General features: G+C 35.4%; 1 protein-coding gene across 1 annotated transcript in view; it reads right to left on the reverse strand.

Annotated features, from left to right (window-relative positions):
* The window catches only part of LOC150097104 (large ribosomal subunit protein uL16-like), a 94,497-nt gene that overhangs the window by 37,355 nt on the left and 42,976 nt on the right, over positions 1-14,166 (reverse strand). Inside the window, exon 3 of the mRNA XM_090406856.1 lies at positions 10,347-10,593. Within this exon, the coding sequence (XP_090262982.1) occupies positions 10,347-10,593 (247 nt within the window). The remainder of the gene's footprint in view (positions 1-10,346; positions 10,594-14,166) is intronic.

Genomic DNA, 14,166 nt, shown 5'->3' on the forward strand with positions numbered 1-14,166 from the left:
TTTCCATATCTACAAAACTTAAATACAGATCTTTGTTATATTCCCACAATTTCTCAATTATTTGTCGTAACATGAAAATTTGATCTGACAACTTCTATTTGGCCTGAATCCAGCTTGTTCTTCACCAAGCTTCCTTTCCACAATCTTTCTCAACCGTTTCTCAAGTATACTTGAATAAATCTTACCAGGAACACTCAGTAGAGAAATACATCTGTAATTCTCACATTCAGTTTTATTTCCCTTTTTATATATGGGTACTATGAGAGATCTACTCCAATCATCTGGAATTCGTCCCTCTGTCCAGGACTTCTGAACTATGAAGTGCAGCAACTGGAAGACTTTTATACCACCATACTTGAGCACATCTGGTCGAATATCATCTACTACTGCTGCCTTTCCACATTTCAGGTTTTTGATGGCTTTTTCTACTTCAAGTATGGATATGTATTCCTTACTGCATCTCTGTTGAGTGTTTTTTACTGTGCTGTCATCACTGCTTGTTTCATTTAGCAATTTTTTGAAGTAATTACTCCATACAGCAAGAATATCTTTTTCACTAGTTTTCATGTCACTTTTATCATCTCTAATTTCTTTTACAGCACTCTTTCTGCCATTTCTGAGCTTTTTCAACTGCCACCAGAATATTTTGCCACCTTCTTGAAATTTATTTTCTATGTTCTTACCAAAGTCTTCCCATGAATTTGTTTTACACAGTGTTTAGTTTTCTTATATTTGTCTCTGTATTCTCTGAGAGCACAAGCTGACTTATTTGCCTAGAACTTGTGATATACTTTCTTCTTCTTTTCCTTCACTGCCTCTTTAATTTCCTGTGTGCACCATGTGGGTTCTGATTTTTCTATCCTGGCAGACAACCTCACCACATGCCTCTCTGGCTGAATCAATCAACGTTTTCTTCAGGATTTGCAATTGACTCTCAAAGGTTTGGTTTCTGTTCTCAAACTCTTTCATTTTTTTTTTTTTGAATAATGTTTGTGTATTTTAGTCTACATCTGAGAGCTGCTGAACTTTTATTCACTTTAAAACTTACATGGAAAGAATAAGAAATGTAAATTTGGCCACATTTTTATGTTGGAACATTGTGTTAGTTTTAACCAGTCCATGTCCAGAGCAGAAATCCAACAGGTATTTGCCATTATTATTAAATTTGCGCTTTTCTCCAAATTTTCACAAAATATTGTTGTATGTCTGAAAATCATTGAATACTCCACTATTTAGATCCTCAATGAGGACCAACTTTTCCTTTTTCATTGTGTCATTTGCTTTCTCTAAAGCCTCAAAAAATTCCTGAACTTCTACCTTAGCGGAACCTTCTGTGGGACCATAGGCACAAATAAGTTTCATTGTCCAATTTCCCCAATCTGATATTTGCACCCATCACTCTACTTGATACTGCTTGCCATTCAAGAAGATTAGCCTCATATTTAGTGTTGAATACTATGGCTACTCAATCTCACCAGTTTTTGTCTTTTGTGTTTCAGTCACCCCTATTATGTCGATCTGGTACATATCCAATTCCTCAGCTAGCTCCATTTCTTTGCCATTCAGGCTTCTTATATTGATAGTATCGATCTTGAACTCAGGTGACAAGTTGGGGTGTCTTTTAGGATTTGTTCTAGTAGCTGACATTTCACTGCTTGCCCTGGTTCCTGGCAAAAATAACGGGAGGCTTGGTTTAACTGGGCGACACCCCAGTCGGTATGAAATTCTGCTATGTTGTACTATCATTTTTATATTTTGGTTTAAGCCAATTAAAATACAATTTGGTCGGCTAAATCCCAAATTGCCAGCCCATCCTTGTTCATTCAGTATCCAGGTAGACACCTAACAGGGTGCACTATGTAAAGGTGAGGATTGGATATTAGGTCAGAAGCCCTGGTCAGTTCTCCGCATTCCTTTAAAGGCGATGTGGAGGTTTCCTCTCAGTTATACAGCTTTGACCCTTTGAGAATAAAGTTGAATGTGAGAGTTACAATGGATTTCCTCTACTAAGTGTGCCAGCTAAGATTTATGCAAGCATACTTGAAAAGAGGTTGAGAAAGATTGTGGAAGAGAAACTTGGAGAAGAAAAAGCAGTTCAGGCCAAATAGAGGCTGTCAAGATCAGATTTTCATTTTAAGACAAATAGTTGAGAAATTGTGGGAATATAACAAGCATCTGTATACTTAAGTTTTGTAGATCTGGAAAAGGCAGACAATAATGTACCCAGACAAAAGTTTTTCAAAACACTACAACTAAATTGGGTGAATGGAACATTATACAGAACAATACATAGTCTATATTTGTCAGCAGTTAGAATTGCAGGAAATACAGGAAGATGGTTTGATGAAAAATCAGGGGTAAGACAAGGATGCACATTACTCCACACTTATTCATCATGGCAATCTGGTTGGCTGAGTGGTTAGCATATCTGCTCTCTATCCAAAAGGTTGTGGGTTCGAATCCCGCTGGGGGCATGGATGTTTGCGATTGTCTGTGAAGATGGTTTGTAAAATCAGGTGTAATACAAAGATGTACATCATCTACATGGATCACATTATGCAAGAAAGTGGCATTAGACCTGATATTAGAATTGGAGATGTCAAACTTAGCTCTTCACTTTATACAAATGATATTGTACTCCTAAACATATCCAGTTCAAGTCTCCAGGATTCTCTAACTAAATTGAATAAATAGCTGTAACAAATTTGGCATGAAAATTAGCAACAAAAAGACCAAAACTATGAAAATAGGCAGGAGCACAGAAAACTTCAGCAGCATTCTGAATGGAGATCCTATAGGACAAGTAAAATATTTCAGCTATTTATGCACAGTTTTTAGCGAAGATGGCAGGCTGAAAATTGACAACAGAATAAGCGACGTTGATATTGTGCATAGCCAGCTGAATAAATTTATAGGGAACAAGAGGGAAATTAGCTAATATGCTACAATAGGAGTATACAAGACAGTTTTCTAAAACAGGTGAGATCCCAATAAATAAAAATATACGATATTATATTCAGTCAATAATGATCAAGGAGTAGCGATAGCATTCAATACCAAACATGAGGATAAACTTCTAGACTGCAAGGCAATTCAAGTAGAGTTATGAGAAAATTTAAAAATGGGGATTAGTACATTAAAACTTATTTCTGCCTATGGTCTGACAGAAGGTTCTCCTAAAAAAAGAAGTGAAGAAATTTTTTTAGCCATTAGAAAAGGAAGATAACATAAAGAAAATGGAAAAGCTAGCCCTTGACAGAGATTTGAACAGCTGATAAATGAACCCTAGGCATATAAAAATGTTTAAAGAAATTTTGGAAAAAAAAAAAAGCTAATAATAATAATAATAATAATTATTATTATTATTACTTGCGACCTCCAAGGACTCATTGTGGGAGGGCATGCTACTCTACTCCACTACACTACACACATCTTATTTAACACTTAATTCTCCAATGATACTACCACTACTACCAACGCCATCTACTGTGCCCACCAACAACAGTATTTCTTGTCATAAACACATGCAATTTATGGCCGATATGCATGTATGTAGGATGAAAAACCCGAGGTTTCTGGGGAAAAAAATACCCTACTGCCTCGGTACAAGATAAGTGCAAACTCACCTTCATTTGAAAAAGCCTACATAAAAGATTCCTCTCGTCATGATGAGAATCGAATCAGGTCTTTTTCACTTGAAGGGTGCAATGTTCCGTTGTTCTTCCAATTGCACTATGGAGATGTTTGAAATAATGGAAATATTTTATTTTTTTTATACCGAATCAATGAATCAATGAGCCTTCATAACTCAAGTTTTCCTTAATGTGTAATCATCAGATCTCTACAGAGTCAGGCTCATTGTGGAAGGACAAGCAGTCTCTTAGTCTCTCTCTCACACACGCACACACACACACACACAGAGCTCAATGATTCATTATTATTATTCGTGACACCTCAAAGGAGTCCGAAGACTCATCACAGGACACCTACTGTACAATTCTCCGTCTCCACTACTACACAGAACTTCTACTACCAATCACTTACATCAAAGCCATCTACTCCCTACAACCACCACAGCTAGGATGAAAAACCTGAATTTCCAGGAGGGAAAACCCTGCTACCTCCGTATGAGATCGGCTTACTCACCTTCAATTGAAAAAGTCCATATAAAGACACTTCTACATTCACCACATTTTCAGGCAATTCACTCATTAAAAGAAATAACAAGGAGATAGCTGGACTGCCTAAATGGTTAACGACAAAGCAAGGAAAAAGGTACATGAGACATGGAACATTAAAAGTCTACATGGAAAAGAAAACAAATTAATAGATGATTCATATTTATAAATTTAGGGACACAAAAACACACGTATTGAACAGATTATTTTTTTAATTACTAATAAAATAAAACCTTATATTTCGACCCCTGGTCATCATCGGAAGGATACAAGTGTATAAGGAACCATGCTCTAGCCCTATATACCGGTAAACTAAACCTACGTACTTAATTAATCCTTTCCCCTAGCCTGACCTCTAGTGATAAAAAAAAAAATATATATATATATATAAATAAATACAACTAGAATAAACTGCTAAAGTCCTTATGTATTAATATTCTTCTGGATTTGTACAGTTCTGATTGTTATAATATGATTTCTTTCAGTTGCTGTTGAATGTTACAAACACTTCACCAGATTGTCTTCTTGTGGTGGGATTTTTCTATGGCTAGTTTAGGTTGTTATACAGGTTGTAGATGGGTCCTCCACATTCTTGAAATGGTTAGGCCATCATTATTGTTGAGATTTGGATTGTGTTTGAGCATTTCACATGACTCTTTAAATTTTCTCTCAAACCAGGTTTTGGTGCGGTGTAGAGACTTGGTATTTTTCCAATCAATTCTGCGGTATGTTTGGAGTGCATGGTCAGAAAGGCCGGTTTTTCCAAAATGGAGGTATTTAATGTGTCGTTTGTGTTCGTCTTGTCTGACATCTCGCCCTGTTTCCCCTATGTATGGTATGTTACATGTGCAGTGTCTTTTGTATACCCCTGGGTGGGCTAAGTGTGGAAGAGGATCTTTAGAAGAACTGAGTAGGTGTCTTAACTTATTTGGGAGTTTAAACACTGCACCAAAACCTGGTTTGAGAGAAAATTTAAAGAGTCATGTGAAATGCTCAAACACAATCCAAATCTCAACAATAATGATGGCCTAACCATTTCAAGAATGTGGAGGACCCATCTACAACCTGTATAACAACCTAAACTAGCCATAGAAAAATCCCACTACAAGAAGACAACCTAGTGAAGTGTTTGTAACATTCAACAGCAACTGAAAGAAATCATATTATAACAATCAGAACTGTACAAATCCAGAAGAATATTAATACATAAGTACTTTAGCAGTTTATTCTAGTTGTATTTATTTATTTTTATATATATATATATATATATATTTTTTTTTTATCACTAGAGGTCAGGCTAGGGAAAAGGATTAATTAAGTACATAGATTTAGTTTACCGGTATACAGGGCTAGAGCATGTAGCTTGGTTCCTTATACACTTGTATCCTTCCGATGATGACTTCGATACAGGGGTCAAAACATAAAGTTTTATTTTATTAGTAATTAATAAAATAATCTGTTCAACACGTGTGTTTTTGTGTCCCTAAATTTATAAATATGGCTGATCACTGTGTAACCTTAAAAGAAAAAAATTAATAGATGAATTTAAAAAAATCGAGATTGGATCTACTAGCAGTCACAGAAACAAAAAAGAAAGGTCAAGGTTGCCAGAAAATGAAAGATGGATATATATACTTTTCTATTCGGGGTAAATCCAAGAGAATGGGGAAAACATGGGTAGCATGCATAATTAAACCAGATCTCAAAGAATATACTAAATGGCAACTAATAAATGAAAGGTTGTTGACAATCACTATAGATTTTAAATGAGATAACCAAGTATTCACTGTAATTATTGCATATGGCCCAAATGATAATGCTAATAAAGAAATTAAAGATGCGTTCTTCGAACTCTTACAAAAAACAACTGAAGAAGTTCAAGGGCATATTATACTACTAGGAGACCTTAATGGCTAGGTAGGGAATCAAGTAGACGAGGAAATGAAACATGTGTTGGGATCACAAGGAGAAATAACCCAGAATAATGGAGAAACAAAAAAGAAAATAATAATAGAGAAAGAATAATAAATCTTTGTCTTATAAATAATTTAGTAATTGCGAATACTATGTTCACGCATAAAGAAATCCCTAAGTTTACCAGGGAAGAACCCAGCAGAAATGGAAAATCTATAATTGACTATGTCATCATAAGCAGATTGTACTGGAAGTATACAAAAAACGCAAGAGTCTATAGAGGTCCTGAAATAGGCAGTGACCACTACTTATTAGTATTGGAAACAATCCATAAAATAAAAGTTGAAAAATATAGAAAAAGTAGCAAGAGAATAAATGTTAAGATAAAGAACTACGAACTAAAGAAAGAAGAAACAGCCATTGAGTATAAAAGTAAAATAGAAGAGAAGATGAAAGAAGTAGAAAAAGAGATATATGAAGACGAAGATGTAGAACGCCTATGGTACAGGTTCAAAACACTTCTAGAAACAAACAAAGAAATTTGTGGTGTATCATTAAATAATAAACGTCAGAAATATAAAACACCCTGGTGGACTGAAGAACTAAAAGAAGAAATTAAAAAGAAAAAGCAATTGTGGAAGAGATATATAACATCAAAGCTGCAGGTTAATAGAGAACTGCACAATAACCAAAGAAATAAAGTTAAAACCTTAGTGAAAGAAGAGAAAAGAAAATGCTGGGAAGACTTCGGACATACTATAGAACAAAATTTTAAAGGAAACCAAAAAATCTTCTATAATGTTTTAAGAAAAATGAGGTCAGAGAAAGAATGTCCCATAAAGTTTATCAAAAATAAGGATTGAAAGTTACTCAAATTCCGAAGACATCATGGATAGGTGGAAACAGTACTTCCAAGAATTATTGGAAGATGCAGGACACAGAAAAAATAGAACTCTAAGAGCAAGACATGCAAGCAAAATAGAAGATCAAAGTGAGGAAATTCATGCAAATGAACTGTTAGCAGGAATAAATAAAATAAAACTGGGCAAATCAGCAGGCCATGACCAAATAACATCAGAAATGGTAAAGAATTTAGGAACGAAAGTCATAAAATTTCTTTTATATCTATTCAATGTCGTATGAAAAAGAAAATTATTCTCAAAGACTGGGAAGTAGCAATAATAATCCCTATATTTAAGAAAGGAGATAATCGTAAATGTGAAACTATAGAGTGTTTTCACTTTTAAGCGTTCCAGGAAACTTGTATGCCTGTATTTTAGAAGAGAGGCTTAGGAACCAAACAGAGGATACACTGGACGAAATGCAATATGGCTTTCGAAAAAACAGAGGCACACAGGATCTTATCTTCAGTCTTAGACAAATATCAGAGAAAACATTGGAATATGGGAAAGAACTACATGCATGTTTTATAGATTTCGAAAAGGCCTTTGACCAAGTACCCAGACACTTAATAAGGCAAACATTAAAGAATAGCCATACAAAGCCTCTACATAAGTAATAGAAATTATGTAAGAACCTGTAATAACAGATCAAAAGAATTTGAAACAAATGTAGGAGTGAGGTAAGGCTGTATCCTCAGCTCTCTTCTTTTCATTATAGTAATGGATGATATTTTAAAGGCATGCCAAACAAAAACAAAAAAGTTCCACCTAGGATACAGGAAACTGAAAGAAACCACTGAAACAGAAAGATTTCACACATGGCTTTTGCAGATGTAGTGATCCTAGCAAATACAGCTGAAGATTTGCAGTACAACATCAACATTTGGTATGCAGAAACAAAGAAAAGGAATATGACCATAAATATAAATAAAACTAAAACTGATTATATCTAGAAACCAATCAAAACACATAATAAAAATAGAGAACCATAAACTGGAACAAGTTCACTCCTTTAAATACTTGGGATCATATATACAAGGAGATGACAGACTACACACAGAAATTAACAACAGGATAACTGGGGGGAACAAAGCTATTCTATGCAGTGAAAGGCCCACTCTTAGATAAGAAAGAAGTTACCGAGAATACCAAAATGGCAGTGTACCATTCAGTGTTTATACCAACATTGACATACAGTTGCAAGTCTTGGTGTTTAACAACAGGAAACACAAACTACAAACAATTGAAATGAAATATCTTAGGAAAGTGGCACAAAATACAAGACTAGGCCGAATAAGAAATCAAACTATAAAGGGACAGCCTTCAAGTTGCACCTCTGAACCAATTCATAACACAAGACCAAATGAGGTGGTGTGGACATCTTAATTGAATGGAAAAAGGAAGAACAGCAAAAACTGTATGCAAAAGTCAGAAAATAGGAAAAAGAAACATGGCAGACCCAGGAAAGGTTGGCAAAAGGAAATTAAAGAAAAATTGGAAAAGAAGGAAATTAACTGGAAAGAAGCAAAAAGAACAAGCCTTGGACAGGACGGCATGGAAATCTCTTTGGCAAAATCTTGACGCTTAAAAGCACAAGAGATCGTAGACGAAGAAGAAAAAGAAGAAGCAAATAACTAGCTCCTTACACCCTCTACTCAAATCTTCCTTATATAGTTTCCAGAAATGAATGGCCTGTCATACTGCCCATCTATCTCTCTTCTATGAAAGGTCACTTCTGCATTATTCTGACAACTACTCCTTATTAAATTATATCTTTTTATCATACTCCCCTCCTCTTATCCCATCTTTCTCTCTCTCTCTCTCTCTCTCTCTCTCTTTTTTTTTTTTTCAATCATCCTACCATGACAGGTTGCAAATCTATCTCACATTTAATAACATAGGTGGGTTAAGTTAAATAACCTGATTAGTTTGTCAGCGAGGCTAAATATGGTACTTTTTTTTTTCCCAAGCCATTTCAGGCACCAAATAATGAGGTGGTGGTTATCATCTAAAGACTCATAAATTTCACTGCTAGAGTGAAAAATGAAATCCATGGCCTGATGGTTATAGAGCAAAGGTTCTATCTACTTTACTGTTTGCACTTTCTAATGAGGATTTTAAAGACAATAATTGTTTGGACAGGAAAAACCATAAATATATTATAATGGAAGACAACACTTAAACTCATTCAGGAATCTTATAATCATAGCAATTTTTATGAAGCAACTTTTATACTAATGATCAATTCCTAAGACAACACCCATCCAATTTGACTGAAACTTTTGACTGCTTCAGCTTGGTAGGATTTCTTCTAATGACAGATTAATTTTCATTAATACTTAAACTATATTTTATTAATGAAGCAATGTCATTCATTCGAGGCCTTGTATCCTTCTGATTACATCTCTTTTGTTTGCATCTATCCCTCTTATATAATCAGTACTCAACAACATGAACTGTTCATTTCTCATCTATTTAATCTTAGTTTGTATTCTTAGAAGCTGTTTCTGGTAAGAGTAATTATTTAGACAATAGATCAAGCGTTAACTAATAAATATTTATTAAACCTACTAGTTTCACCAAACTTTAGTTGTTGACATCTTCAGGGTACAAGCACTTAGGTTAAAAAACATTACACAAATATGAATAACTAAAATTCTAACGATTATAGTTACAAACTAAAATAGCATTGAATGAGTGATACACGTATCGCGTGTACATGATTAAATAGTTGTTGCTAAGGAACGTTCTGTAGTTTGCATTGAAGTTCATTTCTTATGTGTTAAGAGATCTAATTAGGGTTTTCCATATCTCTGGGAGTATTAAACATTGGTTCTTGTTAAGGTTATCAACAGAGCGAGCGACTGTAGCTGCTTCTTTAAACATTCTGGAGTGGTAGTCTTCTTCTATGTAAGGGGAACAGCTTCTATCCCACTCAATGACATAGTTAGTTATAGAAAAATGAGATGACAGGCCTGATACGTCTTGTCTGATAAAAGCTGTTCCCCTTACATAGAAGAAGACTACCACTCCAGAATGTTTAAAGAAGCAGCTAAAGTTTGGTGAAACTAGTAGGTTTAATAAATATTTATTAGTTAACACTTGATCTATTGTCCAAATAATTACTCTAGTTAGATGATCAAGAAAATAAACATTCATTACTGTTTCTGGTGAGTTTCAAAAAATCAGACTTCAAAACAAATCCCATTATACTGACTTTGCATATTAACATATATTAGTTTTATACAAATTCATTCAATGTAGGATTATATCTGTAACTAATATACATAATCAGTTTCATGTTCAGAACAAAGTAAAGAATATAAATTTTTCTTTATAACTGAAAACATACCTATCAGCTCCAGCACAAGACAACATTTTGTTGATGCGGATGACATGAAATGGATGTAAGCGCATACGCAAATGAAAGGCATCTTTACCGCATGTCTTCACAAGATATTTGTTTGCACAGATGCGCCCTGCTTCAAGTGCTTCAGAGGAAATTTGTTCAAACTCTTTTGATACTAAATGAACACACAATGGAAATTCATCAACCTTTGCTTTTTTCCGTCCAAGATCAAAAATACGAATCTTTGGATCTACGTGGAAAGCAAAAATTATTCAAATATAATTCAAAAAATTAGAAATAATTTTTTGCTGAAAAAAAATTGTAGAGACTCAAGAAATAATATATTATAGTGGAAATAGTGAATGTCCTTTAGAATAGTTAGTTATAGTGGTAAATTTTGTCACCAAATAGCTGCTTGGTGGAAAATTCTACCAGTTAACTGTTGTTGAATGCTGTGGACACAAGTTCACTAAGGTGTATCATTGATATGATGTAGTAGTTTGTTATACTGAGCAAGTTTACTATAGTAGTACTTGCTATAGTGAGAACTGTATACAGCACTACCTTGCCTTACAACACTTTGCTTTACGTCGATCTGCTAATACGATGCTTTTCAATTATGACCAATGTCCATTTATACTAAGCTGCATTTACTCATAGGATGGTTTTAGTGACATGATGCTTCCAAGAATCAACTGATACACAGTATTTGTGAACTCAGTTTATTTACGTGGTCGTTTCTCACTATATCTCTGTGTTTTGGTGTTTCATTGTGAATTACAAACTGTTTATAATTATCCTTTTATTTTACTATTGTTAATAAGGATAGCTAAAATTTAGTAAGGGTGTTTTTGCTTTCAGTGAAAAGAAGACCTGTAAACCTATTACATTAGATACTAAAATTATTTTTTGAAAGTTTTCCACTTAGTTATACTATAAATTAAAGATGCCAAGATATTCTTGGTTTAATCCTTTATCCAAGTGTAAGCACACAAAGTTTGTGCTGAAGTAGCTTCACGACTGGGCAACTTGTATATCAAGGCTAATAACTTCACATCACTTGCCTGAGATAATTCAAAGCACATATCCTTACAGACATGTATAATGTTATGCATTATGGAAAGGACCGTGACCCAGACTGGTTTGACCTTTATTCAAGTGAAAAAGTAAAGGGTGAGGCCTAAAGTAGTTAGCATAGAGGTGCAAGAAAGCCTGATAATATTAGGAGAAAGAAAATACAGATTATGAGAGACAGAGAAAAGGCCTCAGCTCTTTTATATCATTATACAGCTATCAGTTTCTCTTTTTCACCAATCTCAATCTCATTGATGAACAACCAAAAGAAAAACAGAAACTAAGGTCCAAAGATGACTGATACCCAGGTGATTAGCCTTATCTGAGTTAACAGCCTTGAGTTGGTCTTTTCTGCCTGAGATTGCTCTCCAGTCATCCCTGCAATTGACTATAAGACCACATTGAATTAAGAGGATGGAACCATTTCAAAAATAGACAGAATTTTATCTCCCCCTGGTGAATATTGCATAATATGGGTGGTCTACACCATCTAGTCAAAAAATCAAAATTCTTTTGACTGTTCAGCATGTGAAACTGTGGGAAGTAATGAAAAGAATGGGTTTTCCTCAACACACTATCAGGTTGATAGCCAACTTGTGCAGGGAGCAAGAAGCCATGGTAAGAACAGGTGTTGGATTGACTGATTGGCTTCGGGGTGGAAAAGAAGATAGGCAAGGATGTTTACTTTCCCCTTGCTTGTTTAGTATATATGCAAAGGACATCATGTGTGAAGCATTGAATAAACTCAAGACAGCAACTAGGATAAGTGCTAGATTGATCAGTAATCTGAGGTATGCTGATGATACTGTACTCATCTGTAATGAAAAGGAAGAACTAGGGCAAATTCTTGATTAAGTTAACAAGATCAGAAATAACAGAGGACTTCAACTCAATCCTAGCAAGACAAAGATTATGGTTATAAATTATATATTTAGTTTAATCCTTTATTATAATTAGTATTATTACCCAAGACCCCATGGAGTCAAAGACTCATCTAGGAGGTCCTTTTATCTTACACACAGCTCATCATACCGTGCTTTCAACACACTCAAATTCTCTGCAGACACCACACTCTTAGGCATGGCATTCCAATCATTCACAACTCTGCATGAAAAAAACCTGCTTCTCACTCCCCTACCCACACCCTCTTTCTAGTTTCCAGGGATGACCTCTGGTTCTCATCTGATCTCCCACTGTTTTCTGTAGAACCTCTCCAGCATTGATCCTATAACAACCCCTTATCCAAGTGTAAGCAAACAAAGTTTGCACCTGAAGTATCTTCAGGACTAGGGCAACTTGTGGCAAAGGTGGACTAAGTTATCATTCACTTTCCTTAGTATCCCATAATGCAAAGCACATCTCCTTGTGGAGATGTATAATGCATTATGGGAAGGGTCACTACCAAGACCGGTTTCGACCTTTATTCAGGTCTCTTCATTGGGAGCCAGACCCAGACCAAGGTTGAAGCAACGCATATTTTCCATATGCCAGTTGCCAAAAAGTGCCACATCTTATTATTAAATTACTCTGGATTAGAGAAAGATGTTGGAAATTTTTTCCCACTTGGTTAGACTATAAATTATATATTTAGTTTAATCCTTTATCCAAGTGTAAGCAAACAAAGTTTGCACCTGAAGTATCTTCAGGAATGGGGCAACTCGTGGCAAAGGTCGACTAAGTTCTCATCACTCTCCTTAGTATCCCATAATCTCAGTATCCCAAAAACTGGTCTCTACCTCAATAACAGTCAAAACCGGTCTGGGTAGTGACCCTTCCCATAATGCATAGCACTATACATGTCCTCAAGGAGATGTGCTTTCCATTATGGGATACTAAGGAAAGCGATGAGATCTTAGTCCACTTTTGCCACGAGTTTCCCCCAGTCCTGAAGATACTTCAGGTGCAAACTTTGTTTGCTTACACTTAGATAATATTTTGCCGAGAGCGGCTGGAGTTCGGTTCGATAATGATAGTGGTGGGAATTTGCGCCGAAATTGAGGATATGAAGTGTGTCTCAGGTCGTTGATGAAAGCCAGAATGTGATAGAAAATAGTGATATGATAGGAATTTGCGATGTAGTGTCAGATAGCTTTGAGAGCGGTGTTGAAAGTGAGTGAAAGTAAAAATACAGAGCGAGAGAATGGTTTATTGGATAAAACAAATGAAGAGTTAGTTGCAATGAGTGAGATCGCACGGGCAAAGCAGCAGCTGGAGCGATTTCAAAATTGTTTACTGAGCGCATCAGCTAATGAAAAGCAAATTTATGATAAGAAAAATAAGAGTATGATCGAGAGTGTAAGAAAAATGAAGGAGCGAGTGTTGTACAGGGATTCATTAGTAAGAGGTATAATAGATGAGAGTTTGTTAAAATTGTACTTACCAGGTGTGAAAATAAAGGATGTAAGTGAGTCTATAAGAGCACAAAAGCAGAGGGAGAAAGAAATGATAGTAGTGGCAGGAACGAATGATTTAAAAGGAGAAAAAATTGCTATGAGAGAGGACTTGAAGGAATTACTTCAGGTAGCAAAAGAAAAGAGTGAGAGAGTTAGGATAGTGAGTCTGTTGCCGCAGTATGACAGAGAAGAGTTGAGAAGGTGGGCCATAATTGCAAATGACTCTATGCGCAGGTTATGCAGGAGGAGTGGTGTGGAATTTGTGGACGTGTGGAGTGAGTTTGATGGGCGAAAGGACTTATACTAGATGGATGGTTTGCATCTGAATGGATTTGGTGTGCGGAGACTGGAAAAAG

This window comes from Typopeltis vanoorti, chromosome 17, assembly GCF_054136105.1.
Source record: "Typopeltis vanoorti isolate ZY-2024b chromosome 17, IOZ_Tvanoo_1.0, whole genome shotgun sequence".
In the NCBI taxonomy this organism is placed as follows: Eukaryota; Metazoa; Arthropoda; class Arachnida; order Uropygi; family Thelyphonidae; genus Typopeltis; species Typopeltis vanoorti.